At 38.8% G+C, this 27,328-nt stretch overlaps 2 protein-coding genes across 2 annotated transcripts in view; both read right to left on the minus strand.

Moving 5' to 3' along the window:
* Positions 1-16,613: 16,613 nt before the first annotated feature.
* The window catches only part of LOC139152443 (phosphatidylserine lipase ABHD16A-like), a 41,975-nt gene continuing 31,260 nt past the window's right edge, over positions 16,614-27,328 (minus strand). The window contains exon 20 of the mRNA XM_070725554.1: positions 16,614-20,702. Within this exon, the coding sequence (XP_070581655.1) occupies positions 20,577-20,702 (126 nt within the window). The 3' untranslated portion in view covers positions 16,614-20,576. The remainder of the gene's footprint in view (positions 20,703-27,328) is intronic.
* LOC139152444 (uncharacterized) lies at positions 24,357-26,473 on the minus strand. The gene is made up of 2 exons (XM_070725555.1): positions 25,593-26,473; positions 24,357-24,577 (listed from the first exon to the last, which is right to left on the minus strand). The coding sequence occupies exons 1-2, from the start codon at positions 26,377-26,379 to the stop codon at positions 24,357-24,359; spliced, it is 1,008 nt and encodes a 335-aa protein (XP_070581656.1). The 5' UTR covers positions 26,380-26,473.

Consider the following 27,328-nt stretch of genomic DNA (forward strand, 5'->3'; position numbering starts at 1 on the left):
ATTATTTTGTTCTGGGTGAATTGATTGGGTTTATACAGTACAAGAGTTACATACAATGTAAGTCAAATTCAGTTAAAACATCAATTACTGTCTAACATTGCATCATTCCTATAAATAGCACCTCAGCCTGGAACAGCACAATCATAATCTGCTCATTCACACAGGCAGTACTTGGCTTTGAATGAATGACCTACTACATTTCACCTATGTACCAAATTTGAATGCATGGCAAACACCACAAAATTTGCAAATTTCAGCTTGAGTTCACAGAGTCATCTTCAGGTCACTTCTAGGAACTTGCACAACCAATTAGAATAGCATACACAGTTTCCAATAGTTTTTTTTACCAAAAATGGCAAAAATTGCCCAAAAATAAAAATATGCAAATTTTGCCATAATTTTGATGAATTCTATTTTGAGTTATCACAAGGCACCTGCATGCCAAATTTTAAAGAGATCCGACCATTGGTTTAAGAGAAAAAGATTTTTTGCTAAAATGGCAAAAAAGAAAGAAAAAAATTCATTAAAAATAGAAAGCATCAAATATTGACATCAAATCTATATGTTTAAATGAGTTGGGCCTAAGGTACCTCTAAAACCAAAATATGACAATGATCAGATGAGTAGTTCAGGAGTTATTGATTTTTGACCATTTTCTCTGTTCTTTCTACCTCATTTGCATATCTATGAGACTAAAAAGTTCATTTTAACAACGGCACATCTACACCATATATGGCATCACTACACCAAAAATCAGCTTAACACGTGCAGCAGTTCATGAGTTTAAAACAACATGGCGGCGGTGTAGAGTGTACACGTGTTTCATCAGCTCTGCATTCTGACAGTGATTTTAGCAGATTTAGTTCATTGCACAAGTCAATTTTGTTGGATTGAAAATGCATACGCCAGAGAAGCGAGAGAGAAAGTTAAATAACAGTGAGGACTTTATATACGGTGAAGAATTCGACAATTTACTTTCGGAAGATGAAGATGTTGTACGAGATGAAGCTACAGTGGTGAAGCTGACGATGAAGCGACCAATGCGTACGCGTGGAAGGAAGAAAAAGTTCTATGCCGTAACTGTCGGGAGGTCGACTGGTATTTTTTGTGACTGGAAGTCATGTCATGAAGTTACCAACGGATACCCTGGAAACTGCTTCAAAGGTTTTGACACAGAAGCTGAAGCAGAACAATTCTACGATCAGTTTCAGGTAACGGATTTCTCTCCGACTGCGACGTAGATTCTCTCGATGGCGGCCATGATGACTGTACGGATACAGATACGACGCGTGTCACATCTGATGACTTTGAAAGTTTATCAGAATCCGAAACTGACACTGTTGTGAAAAGGTTGTTCATAAATGATGAAGATATAAACACCAAGTGTTTTGATGTGTACAGCTTAGTCGACGGAGAGAGTAGTGATAAAGAAAAGTTGTCAACAGCTGATGAGGGGCTTACTCGACCCTGCACTGATGCGACAGTACCGATATGCAGGGAAAACCATGTAAGTACCAATGCCAAAGATGTTCGCGTTAAAGAGATTTCGGGTACAACTGAAAGTGCGGACAGGTTAGATTGTACGATAGCTGCGTTGGAAGAAAAGATCATAGAATCTACGGTTGTTCTGAACTACGTACAACAGGAAGTACACACGTGTAAAAATGACTTGGACAGTGTGAAATGTACTGTACAAAAAGTGGGTCGTCTTGAAGACGAACTGTGTAGACTTAGATCGGAAAATCGCGCGCTGAAAACTGAACTTCAAGAATCAAACAAGAACTGGTCGGACAAATTAGTAGAAATGCAAAGAGTCTTTGATGTGAATTTACAAGAGAAATTAAGTTTAATTGTGTCTGAGTGGGAGAGAAAATTTGAGAGCTTCATCAGCACAAATGTACGTGTGCACGAGATTGAGAGTGGCGTTTCACAGTCTCGTGCTGAGATAAATTCAAAAGACCAGGTGCAGGTGTTTGACATTGTAGATGAAGAACAAAAAGTCAATGAATACAATGTAACAAATATTCACAAAGATGAATTACAAAGTGTTAGACAAACAGAGGGTGAACAAAAGAATGATGAACATAATATTCTGGGTGAGTCTCAAAATGCTGTTGATAATATTGTACACAAGACAAAGTCAAGCTTGTTAAACTGTGGTAACATTATAGACTGTAGTGGTATAGATACCGTTGTGATTGGTGACTCTATTCTACAAAAACTGTCTCCAACTAAGATGTATCCTTATAGACGTGTTAAGAAGGTGTTTACTCCAACCTTGGCTGATGCACAAGTATTTGTAGATAATGTAGAGAATTGTGATGATGTAAGGACAGTTATTATTCATGTTGGTATAAATGACCTTATAAATGACTCAGATGTCAAATCATGTCACACCAGTTTTGATACTCTATTGAACAAAGTGTTCAATAAATTCCCAAAAGCATTTGTTGCTGTGTCAAGTGTTCTACCGAGATTGGATGGACGCATTTCTGGTATAAATGCCAAAATTGAAAGTTATAATGAAGCAGTTCATATGACCTGTTCTAAATTGAGGGGTTGTGTATTTGTTATACATGATAGGCTTTCTAAAAGCAGTCACCTATTCAACCCTGATTTGATACACATCAATTATTGGGGCACCAGTCTGCTTGTATCTGATATAAAGAAAACAATATCTGGAGTGTTCAATGGAGGGAGGAAGTACCATGGTGGTAAAAAAATATCTCATAATGTACAACCACGTGAATACCATGGCAGGTCAAATAGTTCTGGTAGCCGGTATGGCTCTAGTGTTGATCCAGGTAACGGATATGACAACCACAGAAGTGGGTTTGATGGGGCAAATGGTAGTCATTATGACTTCCACAGAAGTGAGTTTGACAGGGCAAATGGTAGTCGTGGGTATTACAGAAATAGATATGAAATAGAAACCAATATGGTAACAGGTATGGGTAGTCATGAAACTACAGAAATGGTCGTGGTAGAATGTCAAGTATGACACTTTCAAACCAAGAAATACATATACTTCTGGTAACAATAGATATGGGAAGTCATATAACAGAAATAGACCTATGGAAAGCTAATGGCAATGCTTTGATACTCTATTGAACAAAGTGTTCAATAAATCCCCGAAAGCATTTGTTGCTGTTTCAAGTGTTCTACCGAGATTGGATGAACGCATTACTGATATAAATGCCAAAATTGAAAGTTATAATGAAGCAGTTCATATGACCTGTTCTACATCGAGGGGTTGTGTATTTACTGAAAGTTAGACAAGTAAGTCTCTTTTTCCCCTTCCATTCATTTATCCATTCATTGATCAGAAATGGACATTATTCTCAGAGTTTGTAGTGTAGAGTGTACTTGATCTTAATTTGCAAAAATCACTGTCTTTCAGACATTTTTTACCATTTCATGTGTAAATTTGCTGGCAAGTATTTTCCAAAGCTTAAAACATGTCAAGATAAAACCTCAGTTTCTTGTCAAAGTAATATCACTATCTGTTCTTGGAATGTGCATGGTCTTACCAATAAAAATGTTTTTGCGGACGAGTTTTTAGATTTATCAAACAGTTTGATGTAGCTTGTTTACAAGAAACCTGGTTGACTTGTAGTAAGGAGTTTTTCCATATCAAGGGTTATAGTGTTTTTCGTTCTGAAAGAAGTTGTAATGTTAAAAAAAGAGGTAGAGCTGCTGGAGGGTCAGCAATCATGTTCAGATCATCACTGAAAAAAGGTATTTCAAAGTTAAAATCTAGTGTTTCTGATTTTTTGTGGTGTAAACTTGATAAGCAGTTCTTTTCTTTGAACAATGATGTGTACATTTGCTGTGTGTATATTCCACCTGAAAATTCTTCTGTACATGTGAAATATGATTATTTTGATGCATTAGAGAGGGAAATAGCTCAATACTCTTTGAGAGGTGATATTGTTGTAATGGGTGATTTTAATAGTAGAGTTGGATTTCTAACAGACTTTATCCAGAACGATGATACAGTATATACTCCAGTTCCCAATTTTTATACATCTGATAATTTTAGAGTAAGAAATTCTAAAGATTCCTCGCTACCAAAGGTAATAGATTTGGTAAACAATTGATTGATCTTTGTCTGAATAACAACCTGTTAATTGCTAATGGGAGAACTGTTGGAGACTTATCTGGAAAATATACCTATCATCATCCAATGGGATCTAGTGCTGTTGATTATTGTATCACTTCTAAGTCAAATTATAAGAATTTGCAATACTTTAAAGTGCATGATTTTAATGCCATGTCTGATCATTGTGCCATAAGTACTTCATTGAGTTGTAATTACAGAGTAGTTCATGACTCTCCTCCAAATAAGCTTCCGCCAAAATATGTTTGGGAAAGTAGTAGTGCTGATGCTTTCAATAGTGTGATGAGTAATCAAGATTTTACAAATACATTTGGTAAGTTTTTGAAATATAATGAAGGTCTTGTTGATACGAACTCAGCAGCTATCACGTTAACTAAAATTTTTTCTAAAGGAGCCCGAGAAAGTTTAAAAATTAAGTACAGCAATCCTGGAAAAAAGAAGAAAAGAAATCAGTGGTTTGACCAAGATTGTAATAATTTACGCAAAGAACTAAAGATCGCTATGAAAGCCTTTGATAAGAATCCCAATGATTATTTTTTAAGATGCAATTATTTCAGCTTGAGGAAAAAATATAGAAAACTTCTGAAATTTAATAAAAAGCAGCATAGCAGATGTTTAATAGACAGATTAGAATCAACAAATAATAACTTAACTGAGTATTGGAATATTTTGAAGAATCTTCGTTCCAAATCAGGGGCATCTGTAGATGAGGCTATACATTGTAAGGACTGGGTAAAATATTTTAAGTCACTTTACAATTCATCAACAACTGTCAATGAAAATGGTATTTCACATGAACTAAATGATCTTGAAAAAATAAAGAGATTGAATACGTATCTAAATATGCCAAAAAACACAATGAGTTATTGCTTGCTATGAAACAATAAAAAATCATAAAGCGCCAGGAGAAGACTCAGTTATAAATGAAATGATTAAAGTCAGTAATAGTCTTTGTATAAGTAGCATTCTTAAGTTATTAATCACATTGTAGAAAGCGGCAATTTTCCAGCAGTTTGGAAATCCACTTTATTAGTTCCACTTCACAAGTCAGGGGATAAGTGTGATCCGAATAATTATAGAGCAATTGCTCTTTCAAGTTGTTTCTCAAAACTTTTTACATCAGTGATGAATAGGAGGCTTATTAAGTATCTTGAGGATAATAATCTTTTTTCTAACTTCCAGTTTGGTTTTCGAAAAAACAGACGTACATCAGACTGTGTTTTTCTGTTAAGACTGCTATTGATAAGATGTTCTCCATGAAAAGATTGAAAAATTCATCAAACAATCTTTATGTGGCATTTGTAGACTTTAGAAAAGCATTTGACAGTGTTTGGAGAAAAGGCCTCTTTTTAAAAATGCAGAGGTTGGGTATATCTGGTAGCTTTTACAATGTTGTTAAGTCTATGTATGATGATACTCAGTACAAAATGAAACTGTCCAGTGGTATTTCAGATGGGTTTATTTCCTCATGTGGCGTGAAACAAGGTTGCAATATGTCACCAACATTATTTAATATTTTCCTAAATGATCTTCCACACGAGTTTGGTGGTATTTCTGATTCTCCTATCGAAATTGGAGATCAGAAGTTAAATTGTATATTATATGCAGATGATTTGATACTTATGTCAAAATCAGCTGATGGTTTACAAAATTGTTTAGATAAGTTGCATGCTTACAGTAAAATATGGGGCCTTTCAATCAATATCAATAAGACAAAAACAATGATATTTAATAGAGGTAACCGTTTCATAAAGAACCGGCAATTTTTTATTGAGAAAAGTGTGATTGAAGCAGTGAATCAGTACACATATGTTGGTGTTGTTTTTACACCTAATGGAAAGTTCAAACAAAATATGATTAATCTTAAAAATAAGGCTATGAAAGCTTTATTCAGCATTAAAAAGTCTATATTGTGTGAAAAAATGCTGAATCCAAAGCTGTGTTTAAAACTTTTTGATTGTTTGATTGTCCCAATTCTTTCATATTGTTCTGAAATATGGGGGACAGAAATTACAAGTGTTGATAACTGCCTTGAAAGTCTTTGTATATCATATCTCAGGTTTATTTTAGGAGTAAGTAAACACACCCCTTTTGAGGGTATTAGATCTGAGCTAGGTAGATTTCCTTGTAAAATTAAGCTCAATATGTCTGTGATAAGATATTGGTGTAGATTAAATAATTTACCAGGAGACCATATTTTGAAAAATGCACTTAGAGAAAATGTACAAATCAATTCTCCATGGGCAAAATTTGTTCATCACGTTTGGGAAGTTACAATCACAGTCGTGTTTTCAGTGAATTTAGAGTAAATTCTTATTCTCAGTTATGTAAAAAGTTAAAACATGAGTATGAAAATCAATACTTAGAAACTTGGAAGAGAACCCTTTTCAATGATTCAAGGAAGAATGGAAGTGGTAACAAACTGCGCACTTATAGAATCTTCAAGACCAAGTTTGGTTTTGAACAAGTCATCGTTGATGACACAGTCCCCGCTTGTCCATTTTGTTATAATCTTTGGTGTCTAGGTAGCTGTGGTCTAGGTCGCTGTGGAATGACATTGATGCAACGGGTGCATCAGGCCTGTGACTTGCATAATAAAGTTATCTGAGGAACGTTCAATAAATGACTCATCTCTGCTGGTAATGACCACTGAAGGAACTTTTGATTACATCACACATAACAATGCCCTCACTGCCTCTAGTGTCATGATGGCACATACTATACACATGGTTTGGTGGAATTTTGGAAATGCTATGGGATCGGGTATGTTGTTGTAATCAGCCATCAGCCATTCGAATCATATAATGAAACAAATTAATGTGCACAAGAATGCAGCCATAGTATTTTATCTTCGTATCATGTTTGAACAAAATCAGTCCATCGAGGGACAGTGACCTGTATGTTTATGTTTCAAAGACATAAAAAAATCACACCAAAATTGAAATCAAATGGCTGTCTATTGACCATATGGATCATAGCACAAAGTTAGTAGACATGCATATGTATGCCATAGTACTTTATCTTAATACCAAGTCTCAACAACATTGGTTAAGGAATATTTGCATATGATTAAGCCTCAAAGACATGAAAAAATCCAAAAATGACCATCGGGCAGCGATATTGGAAAATAATGACAATCTGGCAGCCATATTGGAACATGTCACGAAGTAAATTGACATGTATGCCATAGTGCTTGATCTTTGTGCCAAGTTTGGGCAAAATGGGTGTAATGACCTTTGAATTACGATTCAAAGACATGCAAAATTCCAAAAAAAATGGCAGTTCTGCAGCCATATTGGATCCTATTGCAAGGTTAATTGATACATGCATATGCATGCCATAGTACGTGCTTTGCCTTTGTGCCAAGTTTGAACAAAATCGGTTCAAGGATGTTTGAGTTACGGTTCAAAGACATGAAAAAGTCGCAGTAAAATGGCCGCCTGTCAGCCATATTGGATCATTTCACGAAATAAATTGGTGTTCATATGAAGGGCATACTGTTTTGCTTTTGTGCCAAATTTGAACAGAATCGGTTCAAGAATGTCTGAGTTATGGTCCAAAGACATGAAAAATCACAACAAAATGGCCGCCTCACGCCCATAACTTGACATGCATCTGTAGGTCATAGTGCTATGCCTTTGTGCCAAGTTTGAACAGAATCGGTTCGAGGATGTTTGAGTTATGGTTCAAAGACACAAAAAATCGCAAACAAAATGGCCGCCTCGCGCCCATATTGGATCGTATCGCAACCTAATTTGACATGCACATGTAGGCCATAGTGTTATGCCTTTGTGCCAAGTTTGAACAGAATCTGTTCAAGGATGTCTGAGTTATGGTCCAAAGACATGAAAAATCGCAACAAAATGGCCGCTTCGCGCTCATATTGGATCATATCGCAAAATTATTTGACATGGATATGAAAGCCATAGTGTTATGCCTTTGTGCCAAGTTTGAACAGAATCTGCTCAAGGATGTCTGAGTTATGGTCCACAGACATGAAAAATTGCAACAAAATGGCCGCCTCGCGGCCAAATTTGATCGTATCACAAAATAAATCGACGTGCATCTGTAGGTCATAGTGCTATGCCTTTGTGCCAAGTTTGAACGAAATTGGTTCAGCAGTGTCTGAGAAACTGTTGATGACGGACGGACGGACGGACGGACGGACGGACGCACAGACGGGACCCAATCTATAAGTCCCCGCCGGACTTCGTCCGCGGGACTAAAATATTTAAGAGATATTTCAGATTTCAGGTTACGTAGAAGTTTAACAAAATATAGACTGAGTGATCATAATTTGCGTGTTGAAATTGGTAGGAAATGTAAACCTCATTTACCTTTAAATGAAAGAATTTGCTTGAGATGTGATAGTAATGTAATAGATGATGAGTTTCACTTTTTATTCACATGCAAGTGTCATATTTCTGAGAGATCAATTTTGTGCCAGAAAAGCAGAACAGATTTTTCTATCACTATGAATGTTGAAGAAAAAGTAGAAGAGATGAAAAAGATTATGGAACAGAATTTTCTAAACCTTGCTATATTTATAAGGAATTCTGGTGTTTGCTGACCCCTCCAGTAGCTACCTACAGTTAGCTGTTTACAGTCAGAGTTATAAATTGTACTTCAATTCAATTTACTTGGATTTTAATATCCAGTTGATGGTGTTCAGTTCTGGACATGTTGTTCTTTCATCTGAAATGTGCCATACCACACTCTCTGTCAGTGTGTGTTGAGTAATAAAAGATTGATTGATTGATTGATTGAGTTTTTGCATTGGACAGACAGACATCCCACATCATACATACATACATACATACATACATACATACATACATACTAACATACATACATACATACATTTATCACATGAACTGGCCCAAATTCCCACCTGTGTGACGTAGAACAGGACGGATAAGAAATCCGAATTACCCCTGTTGTACGTCATCAACCGGTACTTTTTTTTTCCATGGTACCGTTCATACATGCGGGTCGCAACGTGAACCATAGACCCTCGTTTTTCTCGAGGGTATATGCGTGAACATAGACCGATTTGTCGTGATCGATGCCATGCTCTCATAACACTTTTTCAAGGTGACCCGATAAATCCACACATGGAAACATAGAAGGCATGTCCAGCGAAATTTCGAGTCGCTAAAACTATAGCTGTTCCCGAGAATCGAATGGGGATACCGTTGATCCAGGCGAGTCGCCTCGTAAGGCCTCAATGTGGACGTCGTACCTGGCGATCCCGGTTGGCGATAAACCTGAAATCTTCACCTCAACGGAAGTTCAACTGAATAAATGAGTACAGTATAATCTTCGGGAAAGCAACATACAGGCACAAGCATAAAGTCATTCGACTAACAACGATAAATTTCCTTCATCATACAAAAAAAATCCGTAAATTCTTGCTTGGAATCAAACCTGTAGCGCGGCGTAAGGCTGTAGCGCTAGCGAAGACATCAACTGTTGAGCTGTACAATATGCATTGCAGCGCTGTGGAATCCGATGTACTTCGAAAGTTGACTCGGACAACACTCAGAACATAGTTTCCGTCAAGTAAAATTAGGATGTATCTACGGGTGAGAGATATATGTCACTGCAAACATCAAAGTCCTTAAGACGTAAACATTGATGACCGAGATCGGGATTAACGAGTTGACACCGGCATGGCAGAGACCGGTGATGGCAGCGTTGTGGGCATAAACATGCAATGAGGTACACCTAGTCTGGCAGAGACCCTGCGATTCGCGTTCTCCCCTGTTGGAACACGCGCGCCCTTCAGAGACGCGACGCGAATCCCAGGGTCTGGACGTTCTTGCAAGCGACCGGTCGGATTTCTGCCTGATCCGGGTACTTTATAGAACTCCACACATCCGTTAATCACAACAAAAATGACAAGTAGCATAGCCAAATAAAATGAAAAATGAAATATAAAAACATACCACGTATACAGGTCTACCGGCTACTAGTATATATCCTCTCCGCCCAGTTAGATAGGTGTTTCTTTGGAGGTCACTACCCTTATGAATATTCATACCCTTGCAAAAACGGACAGTCGCTGTGTCTGGCAGCGCGTGCTCACAGCTGCACAGCGTAGTCTTCGAATGCAGGCCCATCGTGGGCGCGCACAAAACAAGGCACAGCGACTGTGGAGAGTCTAAGGTACACTCTGTGTGTCATCGAACAGAATCTTTCGCACTTGCCACGGTCGTAAACTTGTGTGATATTTTGAAAAGCCACGGAATCTCTGAGAATGAGAATTACTGTTTCGATCGTGTCGTTGCATTTACTTCATAAATCTATTTTGTGAATATTCTGAATAACTCTGAATACTATGGCTATCCGTCACCAGCACGATGAAAGTTATGTCCACCGTGCCGTACCGATGCGATGCTGATGGCCGACTTGCCTTGACATCGGTACAGCGCGAGACAATGATTGACAGGTTCACCTGACAGAATCCATATGTCTGGTTGGTGGAGATACCATTTGATGTAGCAAATTTCATCTTGATGGGATTTATGAATGAAAGTATCTCCTGGGTGACGGGCCGCTTTACTCTTTAAGGCCGCGTTCAAAAAAATGGTGAGGGGGGGGGGGGGGGGGGCTGGAGGAATCGCGATTGAAATCTTATTTTTTTTCAGATCCCCTCCCTCAATACCCTCAAAAATTTTAAGTCCCCCCCTCAATACCCTCAAAAATTTTCAAGTCCCCCCCCCCAAATTACCATATAGCCGCATATTTATTAAGGATGCATGCAAAGAAAATGTAAACATCTATTGGGCAGTTCTGCTCGGAAATGTTCAACACTTAGAGGTTATTACCCAATATCGCCTGTTCCTGTGTCATATCAGCATGAGTGTCATTTGTGCTGCGTCAGACACGAGACGAAGTCGAGTGTCTGACGCAGCACAAATGACACGAATGCTGATACGACACAAGGAACAGGCGATATTGGGTAATAACCGATTTATCATATACCCATGCCCATAATTTTAGGGAATTTTTACTAATAGAACGAAAAACCTTAAATTTTGAGGCTTTACTTTATTACGCCTTGCGCATAAATATCAGAATGTTTATGTGAACAGGCTTCATTCATAAAGTATACGACGAAGATGTCAACATCACGCGCGACATAGCTGCAAGTCGTCCATATCTCAATGAAACCCAAGAAGAAAGACACCGGGATACAAAACTCATCATACGGAAGGAGCATTTTAAGTTGCAATATGCTAGTACAACTGTAACCGATCAAAAACTGCTCAGCTTTAAATCTATCCTGATTTCGATCGTCGTACGGCACGGAGCTCGCGCGGAGAGGGACGCCATTTTGTTAGTTTACCTTTAGAGTTGCCATGTCAACAGTCGTCGCGCGCGCGACATCGCTGTCACGCCACGCGCTCACTACCTGTTCGGTGGAGACCGTGCACAGTGCCGAAGCCGAGCGAACGGCAGAATGTTTGCTAGAACTTGACCAAAAAAATACCATGGGAAAACATTTCAAGACTCAACGTGATATTCCCGTATTTTGCAACCAGAAATACCCGTCTTCCTCGAAGCCCTTCAAGTTTTTACGTCGGCGACATCGCTTCCCAGGCGGGGAGCGGCAGCCATTTTGTTGTTTACCAACAAACTGCTAATGTAGTTCGGGAAAACTCTAAAGCTGATGACGTTCATCGTGCATATCTCGACGTTTACCGTGAAATATCACGGCTGATATTTTACGTTGAACGTCACTAGAATGTAGCAATATGGGCATGGGTATATGGTAAATAATAATATCTCTTATCAGCAGGTTGTAGAGCCATATACCTAGGGCAAGTTCTTAAATTGATTCATTTTTAAATGCATCAGTGAGCATTTTGGATTTCTCAGTCTAAGCCGACTTGAGTTTATCCAACTCTGGCCAGTTCAATGGCACCAGCTGAAAAGCACACAAAATGACAGTCATGAGAGAGTATGAAAATTGTGTATTCCTAGCTACGTTTAACCAAATTGTGAAAAAATGAGCACAGTGACCTACCAAAATTTTTTTTTCAAAAGTACAAGACATATACAACTTAGATGCCACTTATAAAATGTTTTACAAAATTGACAATACTGGATTGGACGGTTAAAATATTCCATGAAATTAATGTTTTAATCTCAGAAATTTTGGGTGTAATAATGACAAATTTGATAAAAAATAAAAGATTCCATTTAGTCACACATTTTTCCATTTAAATTAGAGTCTTTACTATTCTAAGTTTTACTTTTGTGTTATTGGTACAATGAGATGTGAAAATTTCATTCACTGCATAAACTTGAAATGAATGGTTTTATATATTGATTTTAAGTGATTTTAGAAAAACTGACTTTTCATCGTATATTTGTATAAGATCAATTATGGTGACCCCATCTTTTTTCTCTAATATTTTATTGTTCTCATATGCCAGAATTCAAAAATCCATGGTAACTGTTAGTCCCCTAGTCTTCTATGTGTTGCTCTCTGGCTGGATCTTGTGTACAAGTAGATGTATGTTTCACTGTCATTGAGTGTCCTATGACCGAAACTCTTTTAAATTACATCAGAGTCAGAGCTACATGTATCACTCTCACTGCCAGTATGTAGTAGCAGGGCAGTAGTTGTATTAACTTTTTATTTTGACAACATTTTTGTTCAGTTTATACATTTGTGTTCTTGTTCTATTCCTTACAGAATGTTGAGCTATCCAGTATTCAGCTTGCCAACACAGCCTACGTGTACCATGCATTTGCATCATTCATTATCACCAATATTTAGACAAACGGGCTTTGTTGACAAACTGAATATTGTGTTTTTCAGCATGCTGTAGAGAGACACCAAGAAACTGTGTTTGATACATTGCATAGAAATATTGAAAAATTATAAACAGTTGTAGCTCCTGCCCCATTACAAGGCAAACTTGTTCTACGAAAATTTAATGGCATTCATACAGTTTTAGACTTTTTTGAGATTAAAGATACAAAATATGACAAAACGGTTCTAGATTTTGTTTAATTATTACTAACATTAGAACCATTGGACGACATCAAAATGTTGGGAGTCACAATATTTTCAGGTCCCCCCCCCCTATAGGCAGAGCAAAACTTTCAAGTCCCCCCCCTCGACTACCCCAAAAATTTTCGAATCCCCCCCTGAATTCCTCCAGCCCCCCCCCCCCTCGCCACTTTTTTTGAACGCGGCCTAAATGAAAGTACCGCGTAAGTAAAACACAAATCGCGACGAAATTCATGCAATTTGTTACGATAATTTTGATCCATTCACGTCAAAAGAAAATTAAGAAGACTGTTCATGTGATAAATATATAATCCCATGGTATTTTTCTCTGTTTGACGTCATTGTATATATAAATATACAGACAGACATCTCACATACAGACTTTTTTCAACCATATAACCTCCCAATTGCCATATATGTATGGCAAATGGGAGGTAATAAAAACAAGTCATCATTGATGACACAGTCCCCACTTGTTAATGGGTATTTTGATTACAGGTCCTCAAAGAGGATAGAGTCCTCTTCATTAGGTCTGTGATAAAAATACTTTTGAATGAATTCGCTTGATACATGTCTGAGTTATGGTTCAGGACATGAAAAAAATCGTAACAAAATGGTTGCACAGTGGCCATATTGGATCGCATCACAAAAAGAATTGATGTGCATAGCTATGACATTGGTCGATGTTCTTGTACCAACTTTGAATACAATTGGTCGAAACATGCGGATATGCCTGAGAAATGGCTCTGTACATGAAAAAATCGTAATAAAATGGCCGCCTGGCGGCCATATTGGATCGTATCACAAAACAGATTGACGTGCATATGTATGACATTGGTCAATGTCCTTGTACCAACTTTGAATAAAATCGGTTGAGATATGCCTGAGTTATGGCTCTGTACATGAAAAAATCGTAATAAAATGGCCGCACAGCGGCTATTTTGGATCGTATCACAAAACACATTGCCGTGCACAGCTATGACATTTGTCAATAAGCTTGTACTGACTTTGAATAAAATCGGTTGAAACGTGCCTGACAAATGGCTCTGTACATGAAAAAATCGTAATAAAATGGCCGCCTGGCGGCCATATTGGATCGTATCACAAAACAAATTGACGTGCATATCTATGACATTAGTCAATGTCCTTGTACCAACTCTGAATAAAATCGGTTGAAACATGCCTGAGTAATGGCTCTGTACATGAAAAAATCGTAATAAAATGGCCGCCTGGCAGCCATATTGGATTGTATCACAAAACAAATTGACGTGCATATCTATGACATTGGTCAATGTCCTTGTACCAACTCTGAATAAAATCGGTCGAAACATGCCTGAGTAATGGCTCTGTACATGAAAAAATCGTAATAAAATGGCCGCCTGGCGGCCATATTGGATTGTATCACAAAACAAATTGATGTGCATATCTATGACATTGGTCAATGTCCTTGTACCAACTCTGAATAAAATCGGTCGAAACATGCCTGAGTAATGGCTCTGTACATGAAAAAGTCGTAATAAAATGGCCGCCTGGCGGCCATATTGGATCGTATCACAAAACAAATTGACGTGCATCTGTATGACATTGGTCAATGTCCTTGTACCAACTTTGAATAAAATCGGTTGGAACATGCCTGAGTTATGGCTCTGTACATGAAAAAATCGTAATAAAATGGCCGCCTGGCGGCCATATTGGATCGTATCACAAAACAAATTGACGTGCATCTGTATGACATATGAAGTAATCCTTGTATCAAGTTTGAATGAAATCGCTTGAGGCATCTCAGAGATATCTGCGTGAACGGACGGACGGACGGACGCACGCACGCACGCACGCACGGACATGACCAAACCTATAAGTCCCCCCGGACGTTGTCCGTGGGGAATAAAAATGAGAAGGTTCAGAATCTTCTACACGGAGCATGTATCGCCTGATCCTTATATAGTATATCCCTTATCTGATACCATGGCAAAATACAGGGATGGAAGGTCATTTGATTCCTTGAAAATTGCCGACTAGTAGTTTACGGAGGAAATCATCAATGTCTCCGTAACATAGACCATGGAATGCAGGTTTGCAGTGGCCCAGTGTATACATAGAGACCAGATTAAGACATATATTCCACATGCACGACACGTACACTGTCACACTTATACAAGGGCGTTGTTGACGCTTTGGCACAACATCGTAATCCTATGAAGTTAAAAATATGCCTCATCAATGCCCCTGTGGGCCGAACAAGATCGCATCACAAAAACAAACTGACAAGTAATCAATTTACCTGATTGGCTTTAGGTATATCTGATGATCTGATGGATTAAAATTCATTAAGAAACATGCTTACCTCAATTAAAAAGCCCCTGTTTTGATAATGAAGGCATCGAACAGAAGACAAGCAATATATCTGTGGTGATAAAGGCCGATCTTTATTCGAAGACGATAAAATTAAAGGTAGGCACAATTATGAGCTGTCATGTTATTGAAGTAATGGAAAACATTGCAAAGCTCCATCTGAGATCATCCATTCCAAATCACAGAATGCTACTTCCTTCTCCTAACTCTAAAATAAAATGATCTTTCTGGCCATGGGTTAGCTGAATAGGTGTTAGCGTATGTCATATATTCATATTAGGGTAGTATGCGCCTCAAAAGGGAATGACTTTGGCTCCAACTTTCCCAGATGAAACTTTCTACTATTTTCTCATTAAATCAAAGAATAAAAATCAGGGGCCACTGGTTGAAGTTTCAGTACTAGACAACCAAATTACCAAACATTTACCGATATTGAAATTCAAAATGGCCGCCATACCTGTCCTTACTCTATGAGGATAAATAAATTTTTGATTTCTGAAGACTGTGAAAATTTTTCTTATTCCAATATTTTTAAAATGAGTCCCCCCAAATGGTAGATCAGAAATAAATTGGAAAAATTCAAGTCCAAATGGCTGTCCCTGAGGCACATTCTACCTTAAGTCAATTATGAATATTCAAATAAAGGGAATGAATATGTTCGATGCAGTTAAACCTTTGTGTGAATATTTAAATGAAGGAACCAAATAAGTTGAATGCGCAAATACATAATATTTGAACATCAGCAGCAGATTTATACATTTATATGGACAAAACAAATCTCCAAATATATTTTTCAATGTTCCACTGTGGGTAACACATTGCCACCTGGGCTATGGATGCATTGAGGTAACAATTGTAGACCCATCTTCAACAACGCAATGGTAAATGATATTTCAAAGTCTACTTCTGCATGTAAACAGATAATGTATACACTGTAGCTTTCAAAAAAATGTATATATATATATATATATATATTTATATATATATATATATATATATATATATATATATATATATATATATATATATATATATATATATTGATGATATGGACTGTAGCAGTGGAACTCAAATGGGGATGATATTGCCTCTTTGCCTTTGGTAAGAGTAAAATTTAAATTTGGACGATATTTATTTATTACATGGAATACCAAGGTCACATGACACTGAAATCTATGTACACAAACATATTTAATGAGACCCCTTACTCCATCAGGAATATTCACATGGAAAACAAGTCAGCTTTTTCGAGAATCAGAAAATAGAGCACAGCATCCAATAGGAATACTCAAATATAGATTTATGTAAACTCCAATTAGAATGTCCAAATTTTTAAATGCAGACGTTATTGACTTCTATTGGAATGTTCAAATAAGGCTGTCCACCTGCACCTTATTGAAAATTTTAAAACAGATAATTACCATATTGACTCCTACAGAATAATGAAACAAGGCACAGTACAATAAATTACCCACAATGCTGTTTGATTTGTACCAACAACATTAGTTTCCTTATAACTTTTTCAGTTGTGCATAAAAGCAATAATGTGAAGTGTCATGATAATTGATTAATTTTATTTATTAAAAGTACGTTGAAATATTGTATTATAAATTTCAAAGAAACCGTCAATTAACCATAAAAGTCACATTCTGCAAGTACTACAAATGTCACAGTTTTGGGAAACAAGTTATGACCAACTGAAGGGGTCATTCTCGGAAAGAAAAGCTAGCATGTAAATTTCTTTTGTCTTTTCTATTTGGAAAAATCAATATCCTTTTGTTTCATGAAACAGGTGCAACTAGTCTCCCTACTTTCCATCACTTTATTCTGTATGGCTGAGGACACCATCAGTGGAAAATTTACAAAAATGCTATCTCCTCTCTCAATCAAGCACAATTTTCTTAATCCTTTAAACTGCAAATTGAGAAGAAAGGTGTCCTTAAAAGTGCGTTTTCAGAATTTTTACATCTAGTCCAGGAATTTGTCTATACATGGGAGACGTGGTAGACTTCACAGGGGAATCTACGTTGGTACAAATCACGATGCATTATGGGAAATCTCTAGTACTGTGCAAGGCCACTTCATTTCTGAGTTCTACCAGTACTGAACAACTGAACTGGGATGGGGTATTAGACAAGGTAAACATAGAACATATATCACATTTCATGATTGAATTGTTTTTATGTCATCAAAATATTTCAGAGCACCTACTATTGCGATGGACATCTGTGGAAGTCGTCACAGCCAACCATGTGATGAATTCAAAGACAGTCATCTTTCTGACATGATATTGAAAGCAGGTGTCATCAAATTACACGTTCTAATTTCAGTCACGTTAAAACTATTCAAAGCTTAGAACACTTGTCCATATTCCTCTTGGTTTGTGTATCATCATAATTGAGGCTGCCAGTTATGAGACGTGTGTTACATGTAAGACATACTCTTGACATGTGCTTTGGTATCTTATCATAAATCAAAATTGTCCAATGACTTGAAGCAAGACCTGTATCTTACAGTGGCTTCCATTGCACCATTTGGCAACATGGGAACTAGACATACCATTTAAATTGAGGAGTTGCCAACACTGTCAGGCCTAATTATTGTCTGGGCAGTAATATCAGTCAATAAACGTAAACTCTGAAAAAGTTGAAACGTTGTCCAGAACGAGAACAAACTTTACTTTCTCAAAACAACAACAACAAACATCCACACACATCCTACTCAGAATGCATCACTCCTAAACATGTGTGGTGATGGTGTTGTTTTGACTAAGTCTGACCACCTTCCAGACAGTGTTTCAACTTTCACAGAGTTAATTTCTTTGTGATCGACACATGTTCCCGTTAAGCAATAGTTACATCTGACAGTGTAGACAACTTTGCAATTCAGACAGTATATCTAGTTCCTGTATTACCAACGGTTCAATGCCAACCACTGGAGTTGCTACGAGTCAACTAGTCCAATCCATCTACCGCCATCAGCATCTAACAACATTCAACCATACATGTTCTTTCAGAAACTGTCTGGTAACCAAACAGAAGAAAAAACCCAACAAAAAACTAATTCAAACTTTATATACAAACATATCATCACGACTTCACTGAAACAAAAATTTACATAATACAGGTTCCCGGTGTCAAACTTTCAAGTACAACCATCAATCAAGGAGGGCTAACCAAATCTTCAAGACAAATACAGTTATTTGTCAAGCATGCCTACTCAAGCATCTGACTTTGATTGTAATAATTTCTATAGATTGGGGAAGTCAACAATATCCGTTATATCCCAGGTGACAAATTTTCCTGCATAATTCAATATTCCTAATCATTCCTAAGTGCTCAGAAAGATCATATTACACTGAAATTAAGGAATAAAACATTAAGTTTTTGTTATCACAAAATGACAGACATTTTGAAGAGACAAAAAAAGTTACTCAAAATTTTGAAACATTATTACCACATTACTTTGCAAACTAAATGACAATGTCTGCGGAAAAATTTATAATAATTGGATAAAATTTCCTCACTACATTTTACGTAACTATCAGAACACGTTTGTTGTGTTTTTTACTCTGCTTATTGGTGAGTTGGAACAAAACACACGAGACGAAGTTTTGTAGTTTTCCGTCATATTTTCCAGGCAAGTATATTCCCTTCAAATGCAGCTTTGTTCCAAATTTTTCAATCATGAATCCTAGCAATCACAGTTCACTGCCGTGTCATGTACAACAACATTTCAGTGAACTTATAAATCATGACTATGAAACAACCATTTACCAAATTTGAAATTAAACCATGAATAACAGAATTCATTTAATGCAAATTTCTAAAGATTTGCAAAACTACTTTTTTTATGAAATATTTAAGACATGGAGCAATGCTGTGAATTGCTACAGATAACTGACTGACAGCTCTGACAAAATGTGCAAAGGTTGGTTGTATAAGTGCTTCCTTAAGAGCACTTTCCAGTGGCACAGAACCCTAATCCACTACATATTGTTTAGATTCTGAATGGTCAGATTGAGTCTACACTGAAAAGTGAAGCTTACAACTTTACATCTGCTCAAATACAAATGAAATTGATGCAAAGTACAAATTGAAAAAATTGCAAAAAAATACCGCAATTATACAGAGTCGCTCAAATTTGATCAGAATTGGTATATACCAGTATGGGTACCAAAGATCAACAATAAATGTTGTTTCTATCTGTTCAGTGCAGGAAAATTCTACGTTGATGTTATGACAATGATTTCTGCACAGTACAACCAGAAAAACAACAAGAAATATTTAAACCAGAAAAACAAGAATGACAAAAGTAAGGAAGGTCTGAAACTTTAGGTACTGGAGGTCAACTTTAGCAACATGCATAGCAGAAACAGCTGGCCCCTCTTAGTTTGACCACAGACAGTCTTCCCCCCTCTACTGTCTATGGTTTAAGCAGGTCTGTTAATATGTAACAGTTCATAACAATGACAGGAAATGACTCAAGGTCAGTGGAGTTGGCCTGTTTCAGTCACTGGCATGGCATCACTCCTGCACATTTGCAGGATTTCCCTATTTCTGACCTCATTTGCACATTTTTGACACTGACATGTTCATTTGAACAACGTCACATCTCAACCCCTGCATCTACCTGTACACCAAATACTGAGATGGTAGCTTTGGCGATATGGGAGCCTTTGTGTGTGACGGACATACATCCGCACATACATACCCACATACAGACATACAGACGCCACCGACTCATCATATAATTATTTATATACAAAACCAAATATGAGCTAAAAATGGAAAATCAAATGGAGATGACTTGAATACCTTACTTCATGCTCTATAAATTAAAAAGAACAAGGTAAAATTCTCTCTCTATAGCAGATAAAATTATTCTGCCTGTTTTGTCGTCTTTGTTCTTTGACAAACAGTAATTACTCCACTCACTCCAAACAGCAAAATAAACCACTCAGACCTGACAAGTCTTCACTCTATCATAAAGCCTTGATTCTATCAAAAGTTGCATTGATCTTCATCAAAGCCATCAAACGTGACAGGCTCTCAATGGAGCACGCACAGCATTTCTTCACTGGTCTTCATCCTGGCCATCATAAATGACAAATTCTTCATCCAGCATCCAAGGCATTGCAAATTGACTGGCAGGAAGTGGGGTACAGTGCGTTGAGTCGAAATCTGATAGGTACTTGGTAGCCTATAGAGATATTGTAGTAACCGTGACAGCATGGTATAATGCTTTTAATAAGTCAATGATACAATGAAGTTGAACTTTTTTATATGTACATATTTAACTATAAAGAAACACCAGGGATATACTTTCACAAGTCAGTGGTTATTAGTGTTTAACGCAATGACACAGGTATGTAAAGGTGCCGGAAATCGACAAGTGCGGGGCCAAAGTGACGGCCAGCACGATCAAAGTGCGAGCGAATGTGAGGGCTTGAAGTGAGGGCTCTCACAATTGAAGTGTGAGCAAATGTGAGGGCTTAAAGTGAGGGCTCTCACAATCGAAGTGCGAGCGTATTTGAGGGTTGAGACTTGCAAAAATCAGTACTAAATTCACCTTGATCGAATGAAGACTTGTGATCAAAGTCACTTCTAAAAAAGCGTGATAAGATCTCCACTGAAGTGTAAACAGCGCAGCCCTGTGTATGAGCATGCATGGAGCTACAGCATCGATCGAATCTTCACAATATGAGTGACGGAAAAAATTGTCAAACACCGTAAAAATATAAATGAGGCATTTTGTAATCTTTACATCCTTGAGTTTCTTTAAGAATATAATGTCTGGCTGATTTTAAAATCTGCGACTGACTGGTCGGGCTGGGATAGCACATTCAAAGTGCTTGTCAAAGTGAAATCTAAAGCTATGTGCGACAGGCAGAAATGTTAAAACAGGAGTCATCAGCATGATTAGGTTATTCACTGTCAATTGACCTAGAAACGGACCGAAAACACTTTCATGTAAAGCTTTTAAACTTGAGACAAGCCACCCCGGGCGATTATTGTTCCATTAAAATTAATTGCATTATCGAAATCAATGCCATGACACTGTGACACAGGACTGATCAAGTCGTTCAAAATTAGAAAATTTGCCTACCTTAGGACGTCAATTATAAGTCTTTGAGGGAACGTAGTAGTAACTTACAGTAGCTATTCCTCTCACTTCTACCGCTTGAGGGCGTCCTTCCATAGTACTATAAAAAGCCTGAACAGGCTACCAGGTGTCATTACCTTTCAGAGCTGCTTGTGTAGGTTCCACATCACCAAAGCTGGTGCCCAGGTCATAAGCAATAAAGCTGACCCAATTAAGCAATTAAGCTAAATATTGCACAATAAAGTGCGGAATTTATGCAACAAAGTGCAAAAAATTGTGGTATGAAAACCAAAATCTCTAACAGCACAAAGGCAGGGACCAGTGGAACCTAGGAGAAACAACAGCATGTAAAAACAAGCCACAAAATCAGAATAATAAAGTCAACTCACCAGATGGCATCGGGCTGGGTGGGAGGGAAGAACGTAGTAAGTTACTACTACGTTCCCTCAAAGACTTATAATTTGACGTCCTAAGGTAGGCAAATTTTCTAAGTCTTTCTCACTCACTCCGTAGTAACTTACAGTAGCTGATTGAGTAGCTGGATGCCTAGCGGTGAGTAGAACTGTCAGGATTTTGTGCAGCCCTGAGGATGAGGCGTCCAATTTCCGAGTTCTCAGTGTAACGCCGATAGAATCTTGTAAAAGTAGATTCTGAGGACCAGTCACCAAGCTGAAGTATCTGGGCAGTAGATGCTCCCTGTCGTAATGCTGCTGACGTTGCTGCTCCCCTGGTACTATGAGCAGTAAACTTACTTGTGTCAATGCCTGCACTGGCCAATGTAGTCTTAATCCATCTAGCAATAGTCTGGGAAGTAACTTCCCTATATGGCTGAACAAATGAAATGAACAACTTGGAAGGCCGGGTACTCCCCGTAGAAACAGCATAATCTCTGAACTTAGTAGTTCTCTTTATATACATCATAACATAATGTCTGACATCCAAAGACTTGTCACCAAAACTTGGACATTTCACCACTCGTGAAGGCCTGGTAACAGACGATGTCTTAGTCAAATTAGGAATAATAAAAATACATTCTCTATCTGAAATATCACAGAATCTGAGGTCCAAATAACTCAGAGTTTGTCCTCTATCTGAAGAAGTTAAAGCGACCAACATACAAGTCTTCAATGTAAGTTGCTTCAAGCTGAGACCTTGTGCTGGGTGAAGAGTCTTCAAATAGTTCAAAACTGTAGATACACTCCAAATTGCTGGATAACAAGGCAAAGGAGGCGCATGCGAAAAACCCAATGAATAAAGTTGTAACAAGAGGATGAGATCCAATGGGCTCATTATCAACATGTTCATGGACGGAAGAAATGGCAGACCTGTAACCATTTAGAGTACTATATGCGAGACTATGAGAATCAAATAAGTACGTAAGGAATTCCACTACCTGTGTTACAGAGCATGAAATGGGATTGGTATTCCGTTGATTACACCAGCTTGCAAAACGCTGCCATCTGCTGTCATACAACCTTGATGTTCTGATGCAAATTGCCTTAATGAGGATTTCAGTAGCTTGTTGCGAAAGTCCCTTACCTCTGTAATGTGCGCGGAGAGCTTCCAAACGGCTAGTGGAATCATATTGAACATGGGTGGATTCCCTGTGTGAGGATCCAGAAGCAAATCTCTGTGTTCTGGTAGAAGTACTGGGTAACTGCAGGTTAACTGTAGCAGTACTGGATACCAGGGTTTGGTTTTCCACACTGGTGCAACAAAAAGAGTCCTTGCTTTGTCTTGTTGAATCTTCCTGAGACAACGCAATATCAGAACATGTGGAGGGAACATGTACAAATCTCTCTCTGTCCATGAGATAGTGAATGCGTCTATTGCAAAAGCCTTGGGATCTGGTTTCCATGCCACATAAAGGGGTAGCTGAGCGGTATTTCGACTTGCAAATAAATCTATCTCTGGAGTATGGAAAACGCTGCAAATTTGCTGGAATATGTGATGGTCTATATGAAAGTCGTGCTGATCGCTGAAATTTCTGGATTGATGATCCGCCAAGGAATTTGCGACCCCCGGAAGATGCTCTACTGTGAGGGTTATGTTGTGAGATTCGCAAAACTGCCATACCTGAAGAGCTACTGCACACAGATCTGGTGACTTCACCCCGCCCTGATGATTTAGATAAGCCACGGCTGCTGTGTTGTCTAGCTGCAATGTTATGGAGAGGTCTGATCTGTCCTGTACAAATGACTGAATGGCAAGGAAAGCTGCCTTTGTCTCTAGTACGTTGATGTGGAATGACTTCTCCTGAACAGTCCATCGACCCTGTGTTGACTGGTGTCCGCACACTGCCCCCCAACCACTGAGTGAGGCATCTGCCTGGATTTTCAAGTCTGGAGGTAGTGGATGGAGAGGCCGACTGTTGTGGAGGGGTGCCTGGTGAATCCACCAAAGTAGATCTGACCTTGATTCTGCTGACAGGATTATCTGAAATTCCCATGAATTTGAAGCTAGACTGTGAATTAACTGGTGTTGCAAATGTCTGTAATGGCATGCAGCGATGACCATAGAACCCCTTGCATTCTCTATTAGTCCCACACATTCTTGCTAATTGACGAAGAGACACTAACCTGTTGTCTAGGAGATGACCTGCATAGTCCCTGATTTTTTGCAGCTTGTCCTGAGGTAGGGAAACAGTCATCTCCACTGTGTTGTAAGTGCGGCCTAGATGTAACAGATTCTGAGTTGGGCTGAGATGAGACTTGCGGATGTTGGGTATGAAGCCAAGACGCTGAAGGAGATCTAGCAGGAAGTCTGTGCCTGTCTGACAATTGTCTCTGTGCTGAGCTGTGTTGAAGATTCGTCGATGAAACTGCTGCAGAGAATGCCCTGTGAGCGTGCATGTGCAATTGGAATTTTCATTACCTTGGTGAATATTCTTGGAGCGGATGTTAGACCGAACGGGAGACACACATACTGGTATCGCTGGTCTATCCACTGGAAACAAAGGTACTTGTGATGATCTGGATGGATAGGAATCATGAAGTATGCATCTGTTAAATCGATTGAAGTCATGAAATAATCCTGACCTAGGAGGTGCTCGATGACTGGATGGCTTTCCATTTTGAAAGATAACTTCTTGATGAACTTGTTCAGGTCCTTTAAGTCTATAATTACTCTGTAATCCCCTGACGGTTTGGGCACTGTGAATATTCTTGACACAAACTGATCCTGCTGTGGACTTACTGGCACAATGGCTCCCTTCTGCAAAAGTGAGTCTATCTCTTTTTGGATGACTAAACGCTGGGTATTGGAGGTAGGTGTGGTGATAGGCTGGTAAGTCTGAAATGGAGTTGACATTAACTGTAGCTTGTAACCCCGAATGACGTTTCTGATCCAAGTGTTCTGAGTGCAATTGTCCCAAGCCTGAGTGAAATACTGTAGTCTGCCTGCAACTGGGATTGATGAACTTGCCAAGTCACTGCTTATCCTGTTTGGTAGAGGAGTTACCACCTCTGCCCTTTGCTGACTTAAATCCACCTTTTTGAAATCTCTTACCTCCTCTGGAACTGGAAGCCTGGGTATCGGATCGCTGGCTATCTGTAAAACTCTGCCTCCCCGAGTAGTAACGACCAGATCTGCTGGTATTTGAAAATGACTGTCTGTCGGACTTATAACTGCTCTTGGAGACGACACGAAAAGCATTAACTGACTTCTTGGAATTATTTATGGCCTTAACCAAATTCCCACCAAAGAATCCCTGTGCGGAGGGCTTAGCATCCTGCAGCAACTCCTTATACTCGTCTCTAAAGAGTGGTTTCAACCTAGCTTGGCGAACTTCTGCCAGCAAATAACTAGCTGTGGTCATTAAATGTATGGCATCACCAAGAGCTTCACGGACTAAGGGTACGTGTTGACTGGGGTTGAAATCTGGAGAAATGGTGGTTTCTAAGGCCTGGAGAACAGGACGCACAGCCAAATTGAAAGCCTGGTGAACCTTGTAATATGGACGGTCATGATTACGGTAAGTAGACTTACTTGACTTTATCAGGTTGCGGACCGATGACGGTAGCTCCTGTGCCCTGAAAAATGGCTCAAACTGGTCAGAAACAGAATACTTCTGCTGCAACTGCTGGATAACGGCTTGAGGTAATGGACGGTCTGCCCTTTTCATAAACCACTCAGCTGTTTCCGTTGTCATATTCCAACCAGGAACGCCCGTATGATAGTCAGGCACGTCAGCATACACAGACGGGGATTCGTCCTGGTCAGGCTCGTTCATAGTAGTAATAGTTATAGGTAGCGAAGACGGCACGTCAGAAATTTCGGAGGCATCTGAATCAAAATTATCGGAACTATCAGCCTCTATTTCAATAATACGCCTACGTTTGTGAGGAACTGGAGCATCCACTGTAGGAAACTTGCGGCTGGAGCCAGGTCTGACCGTAGGATGAGCCTGACACGTAGACGCACAAGATGGCGGCCCACTGACAGCAACGTGCGTTGAACCGGCTGCAACGCTATCACCTGGCTGATAGAATGGCAAAGGTGTGGCGAACATACCTTGCTGACCAAATATCTGCGCCACTTGGGTTGCAATCTGGCGAATTGAGTCTTGGCTCAAGCTAGACGACGGAGCACTTTCTCTATCGCATAACTGCGAGGTAGCACTAGCTTCAGTCGGTGTACCAATACCGCCACTGCTATGCGTGCTATCCTCGTTGGCTAATGGCAAAGAGTCCCGTTTTTCTTCCGGCTGAGTAACAGGAGCGGGAGATTTACCGGGCTTCTTGCCTTTCTTCGACGACGATTTAGAGTCGGACATCGTGAAGGAACGACCGGTAACACTTGTGGAGATGTTACCGTTCAAGCGTGATGAAAGGTAATGACACCTGGTAGCCTGTTCAGGCTTTTTATAGTACTATGGAAGGACGCCCTCAAGCGGTAGAAGTGAGAGGAATAGCTACTGGAAGTTACTACGGAGTGAGTGAGAAAGACTCTCAAGTGTCTCTCGACTCATGCATACGAGCACTCCACTGAGCTCATTCTGTTTCGAAAAATTATCATCTTATTGTTACAACATTAATATGCTTACAAAGTTTAGGCAAGTCTAGCTATGGACGTATTTACGTCTATGGTCTAGCACAGCCTCCGTCAAGCTAAGTCACGTTAGAATATTGGGATCTGAAATGAAAGGCATGACGTCACAAAAAAGGCGACAGGCGACGATGAATGTTGTGCTCAATTCATCCGGTATAAACGTCAACAAATCCAAAGAGCTTATTGATAGAATTGATATAGTAGGTGTAAGATCAAATCAGGATCTGATCTGGTAATGAAATAGACCAGTATTTAACCAAAGGGAAGAAAGACAAAGTCATAGTGTGCAACAATACACTCAGTGTGACAGTTTTCATAAATGACGAGCACTACGAAATCTTATTATCATACCTTTCGAAACTTTATTGTGTTTATCCTCATAGTGTTAACACCACGAGCAGTCGACAAGGCAAAAATGAATGTGGTCGTCTAATGCTTTTTTTAAACAAGTGAAACGACTCCAAACAGACCCGCTGGCCGCAACAAAAGATGGTCAAACAAAGGAAACTATACACAATAATATGGTTAAAAATGTCTTATCCTTATTTAATCACAGAGTGTCTCGCAATGACAGCAAAAAAACAACTATTTACAATATTGAAATTATTTGTACTACGAGCGTGACCAGGTATGAACAAAAAAACTTGTTTAAACTTTAGAAAATTAACAGAATG

The sequence above is a fragment of the Ptychodera flava genome, chromosome 16 (assembly GCF_041260155.1).
Source record: "Ptychodera flava strain L36383 chromosome 16, AS_Pfla_20210202, whole genome shotgun sequence".
Taxonomy (NCBI): Eukaryota; Metazoa; Hemichordata; class Enteropneusta; family Ptychoderidae; genus Ptychodera; species Ptychodera flava.